Below are 17,324 nucleotides of genomic sequence, written 5' to 3'. Positions count from 1 at the left end.
AATGGTCATATTTACAATTCGCATTACACTGGAGTCCAAAATACAAAGCGTACTTGCAACTTATAACTTAACTTCATTTTAAGATGTATGTTAGTTACATTATTTGTATTAAGTCCAATTGTCTCGCCCTTTCCATACGAAAAAAGGTTTGCCTCTTTAAGCACACACCCAGAGATAGCCTGTTTAAGTTTCGATTTCGACCGTGAAGCACCATTACGTTATCAAATATTTAAAGGTGGATCTGCTTTGAACGCATGAGCTTGTCACTGCCTCATATTCATCCACTTTCTGATTTCCTCAACAATACATTTACAAGTCGTCAGAAATTTCTCCGAAAGCCGTGAGACAAACACAATGAGGTAGGCATTTAAAAAACTGTAGGCTTGATTGTGTATATGGAACAGAAGGAATCATAAAGCTGCATGTTACTTTGTCAACAGTTCAACCGAAGGGAAACATCTCAAAGCTGAACTGCACAAGCTTGAATGTCATTTCACGTGGGAGCTGAATAAAGAAGACCTTGATCTGACTGATCTTTTAAATAGACTGGAACAGCACGTTGACTTTAACCTTGGTGGTAAGGTGGGACTTGCGCAGACGTACAATTCTTTGGGATACGTGAAGTACCATCTAGGGTCTCCACAAGATGCACTTGTTTTCCTGCAGAAGTGTGTAGAGGTCACTAGAGAGTACCGGGAGAAGGACTGTGACAAGTGGCTCATAGTGCCCTATGGGAATCTGGCCTGGCTGCAGTACCACATGAAATGCTTTAGTGAATGTGAGAGTTACCTAGAGAAGATCAGAGGCATTGCGCAGAAATTCCCTGATTCTGCTTTAGGTCTTCATCACGAAGTGATTGGAGAAAAGGCTTGGGCCTTGTTCAAGTTCTCACGCAAGTACTATAACCAGGCTAAAGAGTGCTTTGAGAAGGCTTTGGAGCAAGACCCCATGGATCCTCAATGGAATTGTGGTTATGCTTTTGTACTAAACAGAATAGAAAGCCGGCACTCCAGTGCACCAGACTCGCCAACAATTAAACAACTCCGACAGGCAGTGTACACCAATCCAGATAATGATGAGCTTAAAGCTATTCTAGCATTAAGGCTTGCTCAGTCCAAAGAATATGATGAAGGGGAGGGACTGATGGAAGAAGCTTTGGAGGGTTCTCCTAATGCTCCCAATGTCATTCGATATGTGGGTAAATTTTTGCGGGCCTTTGGCTCTGTGGATAGGTCCATCGCCCTGCTAAAAAGAGCTTTAGAGAAGTCACCTACATCAGCTTTCATACACCATCAGCTAGGCCTCTGCTACAAGAGCAAAACAACCGATTTAAAATGTAAAGGGAGTGCTGGTACTGAGATTCAGAGGCTTCGAAGTCAGTGCATTTATCATTTAGACAAGGCCACTGAACTGAAGCCTGGCTTTGTTATAGCTATGACTGAGCTGGCAGTTCAGTACAGTGAAGATGGGAAGCTTGATCGTGCAGATGAACTGTTTCAGCAAACCTTGCAGATTGCTAAAGAAAAAAATGAGGGCTTACAACAACTGTATCTCCATTATGCAGAGTTTCAGCAGTACAGAAGAAGATCACTACCCACAGCCATCACTTATTATATGGAATGTCTGACGATAGATGAGGACACAACAGATGGGAAAAAAAGTGCAAAACATCTGAGCAAGATTAATGAAAGACAATCATCTAAAAGCCCTGGGAGCGGAAGACACCAGAGAATCTCTCTTAGGAAAGAGGCAAAAAATGCAGGGCCTTAAAGCACTGAGAAAATTTTGTAGTATTCTGTGTATGCCGATAAAAGTGTAACTTCTCTCATCATTTAGTGATCATTCACTTTGCCTAAGTAAAACAGAGTATAACAGGGAAAAATAGCAAAATAATAATAATAATAATAATAATAATAATAATAATATTGTTTAACAGACACATTTCAAGATTGGCAGTATTGAACATGTACACTTTATTATTTTAACAGAAATAAACTAAAATTCATGATAACTGTCAAATCAGTACAGAAGATTTATTTCACCAGACTAATCTTTTATTAATCATAATGTTTTTATTTTAAAACATGTTTATTTTAAAAGACATCATAACTCTTTCTTCTTTCATAAAATAAAGATAACATGTAAAACTAGCTTATAAAAAGGTCACTAAAACTATTCCATCTGTCAGTGTACTTGATATGAACCTTGTGTGACAACATGGCAACTTCCAACAATCACCCAAGATTGTAGTGAGTTAAATCAGCACTGCCCTCTTGTGGCACTCAATTCTTTTCCAAGCTTATTCGTGTCATCAATTGCTGTTCTTCCTACTTAAAGGAAAATCATGAGGCTGATCAAGTCTTGCACAATTCAGTTCAAAATAAAAAATATATTTTACCTTCTTACATTAATGAACAAATACATTCACAAGTTATATGACACTTTTGGACAAGCACTTTATAAAAAAGAAAGAAAGAAAAAAAGAAAAAACTCGATGCAATATGCACCAACTCTAACTCAACTTTTTTTGTTTCCAATTTTCATTCACTCTTAGAATGAAATAATTTTAAACAGAAATTTTGCTGGACAGAATGAAAGGCACATGATGAGATTTGAAACTGTGAAAATGTGCTGGTAACGCTTTAAATGTTTTTCTCTAATAACTAATGAAGGTAATTCATTAATTGCATTTTGTAAAAAAAAATTGAAGAAAAGATAACAGATTATATAAATGATAGGTGCAACACTATAAGATTTTTGCAGTATAAGACTCTGCCTGTTTGTCTTCACATGCTTCTGGTGTGGAGACTTTGTTCTGTGAGTTCCTCTGAATTCTCTGGCAGTGGCGGACCACAGTGATGGTGCACAGCAGGAGGGCGCTGGAGATGAGCGCAAAGCCACTGAGAAAGAATGTTGCAGTGTAGGTGCCTGTGGTGTCCACCAACCAGCCTGAGCAGAATAAGAATTAAACATCATCACTGTTAGGACAAATTCTGGCCAAAATCTGATAACTCAGATAAAAAAAAAAAAAAAGACAGTATGGAAAATATTAATATGTCAAATCTGATGACTGCAACACATTTCAAAAAAGTTGTGATGGGGAAGTGCTAGCTACTGTACTTTGTAACCTCAAACCATCATTTAATAATTTAGCAATATTACACAAGAGGGAGTATTATTGAGCTGAATATCAGCTGAAGTGCTGATATCCATTACGACAGCACAACCTTGTGTGTGATATTGCTATCATCATCACTGATGATGCGGCTGCTCCCTCCTCTGTACTGGGAGCGGCTGCTCCCTCCTCTGTACTGCAGACTGTACCAACCTACTTTCACCCATGTTGGCAACCACTAGTTGGTATAGTTAATGATTGTTAGAACACCAATGATGCAGAGTGATACATGTAAATAAACATCCCAATGCTGTTTTGCTCCCTACCACAATGCATGGAATGCCTCTCGCCAATCAGATAACTCAAGTCTTAACTAATTGTTGTATAATACAAAATATTTATTCACCGAAGACACAAGTTGGTTAAGTGGGTAAAAGTTACCCTTTTTTGGATTTTCCTCTCCGCTATGCACTAGTGTCTATGAAGTCATGCTGTCTTAGCACGCACAGAATTAGACTTACTCCATACATTATAAAGTTTTGGGGATGCATTTCTTGATGCAGCAGCTGTTTTTAGTAACACTGTGCTCCCAAGCTCATGTGGCTATATTTATCACAGTAGCATGACAGATTGTCATGCAAAAGTCGATGGTCACGCACACATTCAACAGTGGTTTCCGGCCTTGTCGTAAACAGACTAAGATTTCCCCAGATTCCGAATGTTTTTCACAATATTATTTACTGAAGATGGTGAAATATCTAAATTCATGCAATCTTGTGCTAAGAAAAGTTATTCAAAGTGATTGCGACAAATTGGAGAGCTTTGACCCGTGTTTGCAGTTGAAGGTCAAGTTTTTTTTTTTTCTGCAAGCTTCCTATGCACTATAAAATTATTGCTGTACCAGTTAAACATCCCTTTATTACTTCAACTTGTCACATTGTAGTCCAAAATCACCCCTGCCCAAACCTTTTTTTAAAATGTGTTGCATTTATCAATTTTAAATTAAACATATAAAATAAACACACATACTGTATGTACATTGTCTTTAAGCTGTTCATGTTTAATTATAAATTCAAGGGAATTAACAAAGCACACCCTTTTTTTGATTACACATTTTCCTTACTATATCAATCTTTTTTGGCGTTATAATTCAACCTCAATATTGTAACTTCAAGCTGATGTCTCTTCATCATCTGTTTTAGTGTTGCTTATGTATGCCCTACAGTGGCACATATTTATGTATTTATACTATATATATATATATATATTTGGACACTCACCTCCAATAGGGGGGCTAAGCAGGTATGGAATGGCGTGCAGGAAGTACACAACACCTAGTGCAGACGACAGGCATGCTGTTCCCACTACATCTGATGTCACTACGGGAATAAGTGCCACATAAGCACCGTCAAAATAACCATAAAGCACAGAGAAGGGCACTAGCAGAGCGAATGTACGTAGGAGCGGGATGAGGAAGCAGCAGAGACCCTCCATCCCCACAGCAGCCATGTAACAAATGCTCCTGTACTTCTTCAAGCACCTGTAAAGATGGAGAAGAATGATTTGATTTTAATGTTTATGTTATATGAAAGTTTTTAGGTTGTTTCAAACGGTCAGTTGTAAATTAGCAATTTACCACCAAAAACAGCTAATTATCAGCAATTACACATCACAAATCCTTGGAATAGACTTACAGCCAGACAGCCATAATTGACCTGTCAATCTGTCAGTTGATAATAATGACAAAAGTACTTTCCTGGGGACTTTCACTTTTTTTTATTTGAACTAATTGGTTGTAATTGGACCTCTATCACACTTTGATATATTGCATTTCACTAGTGTTGCACTTGTACAACCATGTATGTGACAAATAAAATTCTTAAATCTTGAGGAAACCACAATCTATTTATGGTAGTGGGAGTGTAGTTGCACGCCAGGCTCTAAAAAGGAACAGCAGGTGGTAATGACCTACATCTGTGGTAAATTTCACTATTTAGTGTTTTGTGTTGCAATTAGTTATCCACCACCACCAAGAGCTCCTCCAGATGCATGGCAAGCTGGAGAAGCTGTTTCAGGCCCTGCTGCAGCAGGATGACCGGCAGGTAATCCAGAGCCTGGTGCAGTCTGGATTACTTCAACTGGACATGTGGTTGTAAAGACCACACCTCATGTCACGCTGGACAAGATGGGGACACATGATGGTTCTAAGTTAAGTACTGAACTGTCTGAGTGTTCACATAGGACATAGTGCAGCCTGAATGGTGAAGATAAGGTGTGTGTGAACATGGACATTCACTATCGACTAGAATTTAATTCCTGGAACAGAAGTCTATAATAGAGGTGTAGGTTAGTTCCACTCCAACTACGCACTGATTCGGGGACAAGTTGACCAATTGTTTTGGTTTTAATGAGGGTAGTATTTATGGATGGGTCCTGATACACGGCATTGACTTTAGGGATTTCCCTCTGAAGCAGTCATGCAATGAGACTCTCAAGCACACCCTTGACCAAGTGCGACCAGCCAAGTGCTGCCCTTTCCCACCTATATATTGCAGATATTAGAGACAGACTATACCACATGATCCAGGACATTCAAATAGGAGGGGAGAAGACCCAGTTATTTGCACCAAAGAGCTGCTGGAAAATGCTATTCTAGGCAGCTCAACATTACCTGGGGGTTAGGCATGTAGGAAAGGACAAAACACAAAACTGCCTCATGGTTTGGTTTTGATGGGCACTGGCAGCAATGTACACAGGTAGCATGGTTCATACACATAGCAAATCTTCTGGCCACCTTCTATTGATTGAGTTCCTCTTTGGTCACGGCTACATAATAGGGAGACCCAGCTATGGATCTTTACACAGAGAAATAAGGCACTCTTTTCTACCCATGTTGAGCTTTAAATTACCCAGTTTCTTTTGAGGTTGAAAAATCCGATTATGAGGTAAGATAAACAAATAGAGATGGCTGAATGGCAATTCCTGAGAGGGCATTGCTGAGACTAGTATGTCAAAAAGGTGTGTAAATTTGATGTGTGTCCAGTGTTCCAAAATTTGTAAAATTTTTAGTTAGAAAATCAGTTAGGTGCAGCTTGCTTCAGCAAAGTGAAAACAAAGGGATACTGGTAGGATCTTTGGACATCCATGACCAATGGAACAAATGGCTTTTCCTGCACTGTTTGGATTACACCAATTTGTCACCCTTCCTTTCGAGTTTTCTGGAGCCCCAGCAATTTTTCAGCATTCTATTTAGATGACATAATCATTTATAGTAACCATTGGCAGTGGCATTTACAACATCTGAGGGCTGACCTAAGAGTCTTGAGATAGACAAGACAAAAAAAATTGGAAAAACGGTATCTGGCTTACACTTGGGTTACCATACTGTGATTGTGACCTGACCACCTGGTAAGGTAAAGCAGTTGAGGTAAAGCAGTTTCTGGGGCTGGATGGCTATTATTACAAGCGCATAGCCCAACTATTCAGATGTCACCTGCTCTCGGACTGATGTTACTCAAAAGGGGTGATGAGGGTGTAATCAAGAGGCAGCTTGTGTAGAGCATGAGATAACAGTACAGTAAGTGGTAAAGGATACACATCTGCAGTGAACGTCACTAATTAGTGTTCTATGTTGCAGTGAGCCATAAAGAGATAAAAGGAGGCAAACAGAGCCATGTTCAAGAGATGCGTTTTAGTGTTTGTGTCTATGTGAATGATCGTTACCAGTAATGGCGCTGAAAAGTGTTGCAAAATAAAAGAAAATGTAATTAAATTAAAAAGAAAAAATCTTAAATAAATTCTGCACTTCATTTCCATGATCGCCAGAGAGTGTTACAATATTTGACAAAATGTCATAACAAATGAGGTGCATAAAAACTTATAAAACCTGCAGGGAATAAAATAATTATTTTTATAATTACCAAATAATTATATATATATATATATATATATATATATATATATATATATATTAATTATTTGGTAATTATAAAAATAATTATTTATTTTTAATTATTATTTTTAATTATTATATATATATATATATATATATATATATTTTCAGTTTTATTATTTTATATTCTGTCTATATCCTTTACAATAAACCTATGAAAATTATAGACCCCTCATTTCTATGTAAGTGGGCAAACAAAATCTGCAGGAGATCAAATTATTATTTTTGCCCACTGTATATACACACACTGCCACACAATGTTTTTTCAGCAGTGAACTGCAAGAATCCACTGTGGATTACCTTCTGTCTGTGAACCATCCAAAGGTGATGTTTCCCACAATGTCTATGACACCTAAAATAGACATAAGAAAGGCGGCATGATGGTGACCGACACCCACATCTAGTGCATAGGGCACCAAGTAAACAAATGGCAGGCTGCAGCCACTGGCCAGAAACAGGAAAGAGCCTGCCAAAACCAGGAAGTCGGGCATAAGCAAAAAATGGTAGTCCTGCATAAACTGCATGCAGTATTGCTTGCTGCTTTTTTTCACTTTGCTGTTCATTTCTTTCTGATCAAATGTAAGCAGTGTTGAACTATATCCACACTCTGTGTCCACTGGCAGGGGGAAGGCTTCTTCTTCTTTGAGTGTGATAGGCCGTAGCAGGGCTCCACACACACACAGGTTGGCCACCAAGCCTCCCAGGATAAGCAGAGCACCACGCCAGGAGTAGTGTTCAATCAGTAGCTGCACCACAGGGGCCAGCACGAACGTGCCTATGCCGCTGCCAGACATAGCAATGCCGTAAGCCAAAGCCTTCCTCTCGCAGAAATAAATGCCAACCATAGCGATGGCTGGTGTGTAACAGAGAGCAAAGCCAAGTCCTGCAAAGAAAAGCAACACTTTCCCTGTAACAACAGCCAGCCATTTATAATATTATCTCATTATATTTATTGATTTCTTGACCTTCAGTAACAAAACACTATCAAATTAGCTGTGAATGTAGGGTGTCTTACCAGTTAAAACACCTAGAGAGAGGTAGAGGTACTCTAAACTGGTGGCAAAAGAGCTAAGCACCATTCCAATAGAGGCCAGGAATCCTCCAAGTATCACAGCAACACGGCACGAGAGCTGATTCCCAATCAGGCTGCCTAGAGGAGCTACCATTAGAACAAAAAAAAAAAAATAGTCAAATAACATTGCAAAACAGTGACAAAGCAAAAGGCAGCATTAAAGATAATCTAAAGTTTTTTGTTAAGTGCAATTTGCATGATGATGAAAATTGATATATACACAAATCAGTCATACTATTACAATGCCAAACCTTATGCTGAATATTGTGGTTCACTTTGTGCCACCTGGGCAGCTTTGGCCCCTTAGGGTATTAGCGGATCATTTGAGTGCTGTGAATTATGAATCGGACTTGTTTGGCCCACGCATTTGCCCCAGCACTGACATTTTTGACAGCATTGACAGCGAGTTGTGCTGCATTTGCTTTTCTGTGGGATCGGACCAAACAAGCTGGCTATTGGTCTACATGGGCATAAATGAGCCATGGTCATGTTGCCAGTTACATACTGATATATAATTGATAAGTTAATGTGTTCATTTTATATGGTGTTAACCTTATGGATGATCTGTGTATCTTTTAATTGTTTAAGACAGCCAAAAGTTTCTATACACCTACCACAATAAAACATATGATTTTAATATAAGTTACCCATGTTTTGCCAATTAGTATATCTACTTTATTTACATAAGAGGCCACTACACCTTTTAGTGTTTGGAGGCTTTATCTTTTTATTGCTCGACTTTGTATCAAAGGCTTGGGAGAGATTATTACAAGCTTCTCATAATATGTTGGCCCAATTTTCCTCTCAGAACTGGTGAAACTCAGGCAGGTTTCTGAGGCTCCATATTCAGACACGTTTTTTCAGTTCAGTCCATGAATTAACCAATGGATTCAGGTCATAGCTTTGACCTAGGTGGTGGCCACTCCAATTCTTTACGCCATTTTGTTATAACTCTGCTTAGGATCACTGTCCTGGAAGACCCAGATGCTGCCACCACCATGCTTCACATTTGAGATGTTCTTTGTATTAAATTTTATTTTATTTTACCCTTTTTCCTCCATACATAGTGTTGATCGCCAAAGTACAAACAGTTAGTGTTATTATCAGCTGAGCAAAGAACACATCACATAGGCTGGTGATAACCTAGAAACTTTCCTCTGGCTTTTCTGCTAGTCTCATCGTTGCAAAACAGCCTCTCATGTCATTTCATTGTATGATTCCTTTGATTGTGTTCGTACACGCTTGTTACCTTATGCCTTCAACTTTCAGACTGCCTTCAAGACACAGTCAACTTGTTGTATGTGAACATGTGAAAACTTGAATTGTGATATCGTGAAATATACATCATCAATTTTTACTTAGTCATTGGTGTCACTCCAGAGCCCCTAAGGAATATATAATGGATATTTAAAAAATATGCTATCTATATTACTACCTGACAGCTGAACCAGGACCAATTCTCCTCAGTATCAAGGAGTAAAATTTTGAGTTGTGACTTGGTTAAGTTATATTTTCATCTCAGAGTTCAAGTTAAAGACAGTAAAGTTTTGATTGCTAATGATCACTGTTACATAATCTCTGAGGAGAAATTGAGGTTGCATGTTTTTTGTCATAAGGTATTCACCAGTATTGAATTGGGTTATCATTTTCTTCAATAAAAAACTGCAAACAACAGGACAAACTCCATGGTTAAAAGGTGAATAAACTACCAGTCAAAAGTTTGGACACACCTTCTAATTCCATGTTCTTTTCAGATTTTATTTCTGACTACACTGTAAAACAATGCAGCCGGCATCCAAAATATGCAATAATCCCTGGAACAGTTGATATTGAGGCCTTCATAATCTGAGGTACTGTTAATTTTTTTTTTTCTCTCTAAATGAACTTCTCACCTGCAGCAGCGGTAAGCCTTGGTCTTGCTTACCTGGGACGGTCTTTATGAAAGCCAGTTTCATCATATTGTTTGATTGGCTTTGCAAATGCACATGATGATACTGTTCTTGCAAGACCTGTCCCAGAACAGCTGACCTTTGTGTTACAAAATGACAATTGTTGCTGTAATTAAATAATCTCATATGGGTTATTTCACAGTTTTTTAATCTGCAGTATTGTTCTAAAATGTAGAAAATTAAGCCTGAATTTGTGTCCAAATATTTGACTAGTGTGTCCAAACTTTTGACCGGGATCTCTTGGTTCGACCATTCTCCTGTCAGAAATGTTTCACCTATTGAATGGAGTTGAACACCAGATTTTTTACATTTTCCTTCAGGAGCTCTGAACGTACAGTAACAGTAAATTTAAAAGAAAAAAAAAATTTTCAGGTAACTAGATTTTAAAATGCTATAACTTTACTTCTGGTTGAGATGCATGCAAAAGCCCAGGATATCAAAGATATTTCATTACATTAACTGCAATGTTTGCATTTTTTTCAACTCATTGAACTTGTTAGGATTTTGTCCAGCAAAAGCTATACTATCAGTTTTCTGATAAGAAAATTACCATGTCAGCTAATGTCAGCAAAGTGAAGACTTTATGTTACTAAGTCAACAGCATTGATTAGTGCTATTCATGTTTTTTTTTTGTTTTTTTTTTTAAACACTCAGTTCCTTACAAATGCTAAGTGTTGTGACAGCAGACATTAGTGGGTAGAACCAAAACAAAAATCCCTGCTGTTTCAGGTCAAGATGTGTCTTTATAACTTTTAAGAAAGAGAGGGGGTCGAGCCTCCTGTGGTCTTTCATTCTTTCTATTGTATTACTCAAATGAAAGTCACACACAGTTCAGGGTTTGATTTTCTTGCAAATGTACGCATGAGAATGAGACAACTGAATGCATTTAAATTATGCAAAATAAGCTCAAGGTGATACCAGCATGAAAATATAACATCAAAGGAGAAATAATTATCAGCTAAATATGGTGAACACTAAACCAGAGAAATACATTTGCCTACTTCATGATTTAAATGGAATTAAAAGGAGGGGCTCAGTTGGTTTCAGTTACAAGAAAAACATTTCACAATTTCTACATAGATGGTTTAAAAGGTGATAATGCAGAAACAAAATCTAAAGAAATATCACATACCACACAGCATGGTGGTGCAGTCTACTAACGAGTGGATCCATGCAGTCCCAGAGTAATCCCGTGCAAAATGCATTTGAAATTCAACAAAAAATATAGAGATGCATCTAAAAAAGAGAAAAAGTGCAATTACATGTCTAATACAAACAATTAAAATCAAAGCATGTGATCCTTCCTGACTACTGCTCTATTCCCCATGAAACATCACATTTAGTAATTACTGAGAAGTACTTTCTGTCAAATGAGAGGAGACACAGGATCCTACAATTACTGCTGCTTAGCTGGACAGTACGAAGTTGAGCTTTTGAGTCCTAGGGGGGCTTTTGAATTAGAGAGCTGGGAAAGGGGCTAATGAGGCACAAGCCTCAACACAGCCTGTCTGCACCTGCACAAACACGGTGAAAGCACCAGGCAGGAGACCAGGGTCAAATCACTCAGAGTGAATATAACAGCCAGTGACTTTCACATAGTCAGTCAATGGCCAAAGAACATACATGCAAAGCTAGCCAGGGGCGATGGGAGGAAGGAACATCTTTCATTCTACTGTTCAGACTGGATAGAGCCAGCCAGATGAGGGACAAGCGTTTCTTCAGGTTCTAACACCACACCCATCTATTTTTACATGCAAAGCTGCTTAAAAAAAGAAAATGAAGAAAAACTGTCGAATTGCACTAATCGTTTGATCCAGAAGAGGCTATAGAGGCTGTTTATTACCACGTATCTTTGGTCTGTAAAGGGTGAGAGGCCATGCCAGTTCTTGTTATCCTTTATTTATTTATTTAAATAATTGTCGACACTTTAGGGGAACAGTTTCTCTTTCTTCAGTTTCTGAGAAAGATGATGAAACTAGTCTGCTGTGCTCTACAGTGTAATGATCTGTCATCTTTTAAACACACCTTTCTTAACCAGTGAAACTGGTATGTCATAGGCAATGTGAAAAACCTCAGAGAACAAGAAGTCCCTGGCCACAGTCCATTGGCCATCAGGTACTTTAACAATTGTAGGAACGTAGTATCATTATAACATTGTATCACTATAACAGGTTAACAGTTTCACTGATAGGAGATATGGCACCACGTTAACTCTACATTTCTCAATATAGGGCACCAAACACATGGTTCTACACAATAGCTGACGTTACACATCGAAACACAAACAGCTAAGATTACACTTTAATCCTCGGTAAATTACTGTAAATTATAGTGGAAAGTGAACTATTACTTATAAACCCAGTATGTCCCCTATGGTCCCGTGTTCTTTACCCCCATCGCAAATGTAACCTGAACCAGCCACAGCAGAAACTCTATGTACCTGTTGTGCTCAGTTAATTTTTTTAAGAATTCTCACTGTGAAATAAATTTAAATATAGAATGCATGGTGTCAGCAGTGCCTGCATCTTAATGAGCACAACATCATTACACTTCAAATTATTAATTTAATGTGTTTGTCATTGCATTCAGATTTGAATGAATATTGCAAAAGTATTTACAGGCAACCCTGTGGTGGTGTATAAAATTGGCACAATAAACCAACAGCAAGTCAGAGTAATGTGATCCAAACAGGTTTTTACCTTGTTACAGCACGGGTGCAGACAGTGACCATGAAACAGCCGGCTACAATCATCCAGCCCCAGCCACCATCTGGCGGCAGCACTCCTGCTGTTTTCTTTCTCTTCTTTTCCTGAGCCATGGATGCTGCACCCACCTTCACTTCTTGCTCCTTAGCAGCAAGTGCAAACCACATTCATTCATAAACACACACACGATACACACACAAAAAGGTTTTACAACCTGAGCACACTCAGTCACTCATGGAGCTGCTTCTAAAGTTGCGTGAAACATGGAACCGCTGGGCTGAGCAGAGGATGTCACTACCAGATGAACGCTTGGAAATAAGTGACAAGGTGAGCTGCAATGATTAACAGACAGCATGTCATGTCTAGCCTACAGGCTTGGGACATCCTAGAAAACTGGGTGTAGAGAAGCGGCCTGAGCATACTGTTTTTTTTTCAGCACGTGGCACGAACTAATAATTCACAGCTGGTCTGAGAAAGGTGAAATGTTTTCTCGTGACGTGTGTTTATGAACACAGGGGGCCGTGCTAACTCAGGAGTCGCCATATTAACTCAGAAACCGGCTGTCTGCCCCAGCAACCCTCCTAACCCTGTTGAAAGGCTAGTGCGTGTTTAGACATGCTTTTCCTGGAACTACTCATTCAGTTGCTCTCAGTTACCCATTACCCACCTCCACCACAAAAAGTCTCTAGATAGTGCATGGATTATCAATTCTACTGATTTGGTCACACAAGGCAGTATTTCGCTACAGCGGATTTTAGGAAAAAATAACTTACTCTCACACTATTGTCAAATTTATTGTCTACTGTTTATATATACTCAACTTAATAAATAATAAAATGTTAGAAGACTGCTTCTACGAACATTTGTGAAGGAATGGGTCGCTCTCAGAAGCTCAGTGAATTTCAGCATGGTACCGTGATAAGATGCCACCTGTGCATTAAGTCCAGACGTGAAATTTCCTCACTACTAAATATTCCACTGTCAACTGTTAGTGGTGTTATAACAAAAGTGGAAGTGATTGGAAAGGTCAGCAACTCAGCCACAAAGTGGTAGGCAACGTAAAATCACAAAGCGGGGTCAGCGGATACTAGGGTCAGCAGATACTAGGGTTAGCATAGTGCACAGAGGTGACCAACTTTCTAAAGAGTCAATAGCTACAGACCTCCAAACTTCATTGGCTTTCACAAATAGTGCATAGAGAGCTTAATGGAATGGGTTTCCATGGTGCGAGCAGCTGCATTTAAGCCTTACATCACCAATTTCAATGCAAAGCATCGGATGCAGTGGTGTAAAGCACGTTGCCACTGCACTACTACACAGTACTTCTGACATGTTCTCTGGAGTGAAAAATCATGTTTCTATGTTTGGCAATCCGATGGACGAGATTGGGTTTGACAGTTGCCAGGAGAACGCTACTTGTCTGACTGCATTGTGCCAAGTGTAAAGTTTGGTGGAGGGGGGATTATGATGTGGGGTTGCTTTTTAACCTTAGTTCCAGTGAAAGGAACTCTTAATGCTTCAGCATAGCAAGACATTTTGGACAATTTCATGTTCCCAACTTTGAAGAAACAGTTTGGGGATGGCACTTTCCTGTCCAACATGAATGCCCACCAGTGCACAAATCAAGGTCCATAAAGTCATGGATGAGAAAATTAGGTGTGGAGTCCTGACCTCAACCCGACGGAACACCTTTGGGATGAATTAGAGCCAGGTCTTCTTGTCCAACATCAGTGTCTGACCTCACAAATGCACTTTTAAAAGAATGGCCAAAAATTCCCATAACAGACTTCTAAACCTTGTGGAAAGCCTTCCCAGAAGAGTTGATGCTGTTGTAGCTGCAAAGGGTGGGCCAACAGCATATTAAATCTATGGATTAAGAATTGGATGTTACTCAGTTAAGTTTGTATGCATGTAAAGACAGGAAAGCGAATACTTTTAGCAATTTAGTGTATATGAGCCATAATATAAAATCTGTCTGCCCAACATTGTGTAGGTCTGCTTGTGTCAGCAAAACAGGTCTGACCTGTCAGGGCATGGACTCAAGACCTCAGAAGGTATGCTATGGTATATACATAGGAAGCATGTCCTTAAAGTTGCGAGGTGGGGCATCCACAGATCAGACTTGTTTGATCAGTACACAATGTAAAAAAGTTCTGAGAAATCAGTTTCAAGTTGCAGTTTCAGTGTGCATTATCCTGTTGAAAGATGCCAGAGCCCTTGGGAATAGCCCAACTTTGATAATAAAGGAGTATATTTGCAATGTTTAGGAACACAGGAACAATGTTTAGATAGGTGGTAAGTGTCAACAAAACCAAGCAGAAAATTGAGTTTTTACAGCAGAAAATTGCCCACATCATCACATGCCTGGCCCTCCATATAAGGTAAAACAAACGATGGTTTATTAAAGGAGAGGACCTTTTTGCATTGCATCATGGTCCATGCTTTCAGCGGTGGACAGGGTCAATATGACAGGTCTTGTAGCTTTGCAGCCGAGACAGTAAGCTGCAAAGCTCTGTGTTCTGAAAGCGGTCTACCACAGTTAGCATTATATTTAGTTTTTTTTTTTAATCAATTCCTACCTGTGTTGGAAGGCTGATGCACATTTAGACATGCTTTTCCTGAAACAATACTGTCAGTAGCTCTCAGCTCCCATTTATTTCTTACCCACTTCCTCCTTATCCCCAACACCAATATCCCCTAGATAACGCATCAATCAATTTCAATGATTTGTACACAAAGGATTTGCAGGCAACAGAGGTCAGCAGAAAATGACTTACTCTCTCACTCAAGCTGTCAAGCTGACACAACTTTGACAAAATTAAATATCTATTTTTATTTAGGACCGGGTTGCCATTCTTGTGTTCCTATTTTGTAAAAGTGAGATTTGCAAAATAGTTTTGTTCAACTGAACATAAACCACACACTCACACACACACACACACATATATATATATATATATATATATATATATATATATATATATATATATAGAATAAATTATTAATTCTGTAGAAGGCTTTTTATAAGTAATTAATTATATTGGAAATTAATTTGTGTATATATTTTAGTATATACCTGATTATTATTATTTTTTTAAACAGGTCAAATGCAGGGTAATGGAGTGGTCAGATTTTTGATAGTCAGCACTTCAACACTATCCACTTAATAGGGGCCTGTTTTTTTGCTAGCAGTGAAATGAACAAACACACTGAATAAAGTTTTGCTGAATCTATCCTCCTGAATCTATACAGGAGGCTTTTCAGAAAATTAGACTAGGTTACTGATAAAAATGTAATAAGTCTATCTACCCGCTTATCTATATATCTATTTATATATTAACACCAAATCTCTTAATTGTGTACAATATATACATTTAATTTTTATATTTTGTATCAGGTCATGTGCAGAGTAGAATAACAGTATGCAGTTCCAATGTACACACATAGTATAGTATAGTATAGTATAGCAGGTTTTTGATGGTCAGCACTTCTACTTAATAGGGGTCTGCTTTTTGTTAGACGTTAGGAGTAAAATTAATAAACACATTAAATAAAGTTTTTTAGTCAATGAATCTAAACTATAGTCTTTCCAGAAAATTTGACTAGATTGTTGTAAGAGAGAGAGAGAGAGAGAGAGAGATTGTAGGAGTTTATATAGAAATAGACCGGGAGATATACTGGTACATATATACATTTATTACACCTTTTTAAAAATAACATTTGTGTGGTTTAGGTTTGGTAAGATGTGACTTTACAGTGAAACCTACTGGAACAGAGGTGATGATGGTGCTTACCATTCCAGCAGACAGACAGCAGCTTCGTGCGGTTAAACACTGCGCTGATTCCTCATCGGCCTCCAGAACTCAACCAAGTAAACACAAACTCATAAACAAGTTAAACACTGCGTAACTTGGATGTTTTCTCCATCCCTGTATCGCGCTGGTAAGCTGTCCCCCGGAGCCCGAGTCTGCAGCGGCGGGTAGACATGCTGCTCTGTGCCGGCACAGACTCCTCCGAGCACGCTGTGGGACGGATGTGAACTTACGGTACTCAGGCACGCGCGTTCCCAGTGCTACTTCCCAACCTACATACTCACACACTCGTATAGGCTACTCAGTAGTGTGTGTCATGCGCTAACATGCCCCACCACCCCACCCCCTACTTAATCGCTTTTAAAAATATATTACACATCTTTATTATGATGAACTATCATAGCACAGTTATAAGTACAGGGCCTAGTCACGTGACAGTCATTAATCAAAGTCCATTAATCAAAAATTGGTTTATGATATTAAGTTGCCGGCCCATTTATTTTGTTACATGGTAATAATATTTTTCAACTAAAATATGTAAATCACCGTGTTCACATCTTAAGATATGAACTATAAGATGAAAGAAAAAAAAAAAGGACAACGGATTTTATTATAAACTATAAAAATATATACGTTGTGCATGAAAACGATTACATAAACACTGATTTAAAAAAAGAAAAAAAGAGAAGCATAAATATTTAGTCAAATATGACAACGGA

At 38.6% G+C, this 17,324-nt stretch overlaps 2 protein-coding genes across 3 annotated transcripts; one reads left to right on the top strand and one right to left on the bottom strand.

Moving 5' to 3' along the window:
• The first annotated feature begins 217 nt into the window (after nucleotides 1–217).
• LOC128541680 (interferon-induced protein with tetratricopeptide repeats 5-like) lies at nucleotides 218–1,910 on the top strand. Its single transcript, XM_053512210.1, has 2 exons — nucleotides 218–359; nucleotides 441–1,910. The coding sequence occupies exons 1-2, from the start codon at nucleotides 355–357 to the stop codon at nucleotides 1,768–1,770; spliced, it is 1,335 nt and encodes a 444-aa protein (XP_053368185.1). The 5' UTR covers nucleotides 218–354; the 3' UTR covers nucleotides 1,771–1,910.
• On the bottom strand, nucleotides 1,907–16,896 carry slc16a12b (solute carrier family 16 member 12b). Of its 2 annotated transcripts, XM_053512209.1 has the most exons (7): nucleotides 16,588–16,896; nucleotides 12,788–12,936; nucleotides 11,221–11,324; nucleotides 8,083–8,226; nucleotides 7,368–7,950; nucleotides 4,396–4,655; nucleotides 1,907–2,949 (listed from the first exon to the last, which is right to left on the bottom strand). In XM_053512209.1, the coding sequence occupies exons 1-7, from the start codon at nucleotides 16,588–16,590 to the stop codon at nucleotides 2,747–2,749; spliced, it is 1,446 nt and encodes a 481-aa protein (XP_053368184.1). In that variant the 5' UTR covers nucleotides 16,591–16,896; the 3' UTR covers nucleotides 1,907–2,746. The 2 variants fall into 2 exon arrangements, with proteins under 2 accessions (XP_053368184.1, XP_053368183.1); XM_053512208.1 differs by lacking the exon at nucleotides 16,588–16,896 and having other exon boundaries at nucleotides 12,788–13,298.
• Between the last annotated feature and the right edge of the window lie 428 nt (nucleotides 16,897–17,324).

Source organism: Clarias gariepinus, chromosome 14 (genome assembly GCF_024256425.1).
Source record: "Clarias gariepinus isolate MV-2021 ecotype Netherlands chromosome 14, CGAR_prim_01v2, whole genome shotgun sequence".
NCBI classification, from domain to species: Eukaryota; Metazoa; Chordata; class Actinopteri; order Siluriformes; family Clariidae; genus Clarias; species Clarias gariepinus.
The sequence above is the reverse complement of the archived record's forward strand: the minus strand, read 5'-3'. Positions and strand labels throughout refer to the sequence as shown.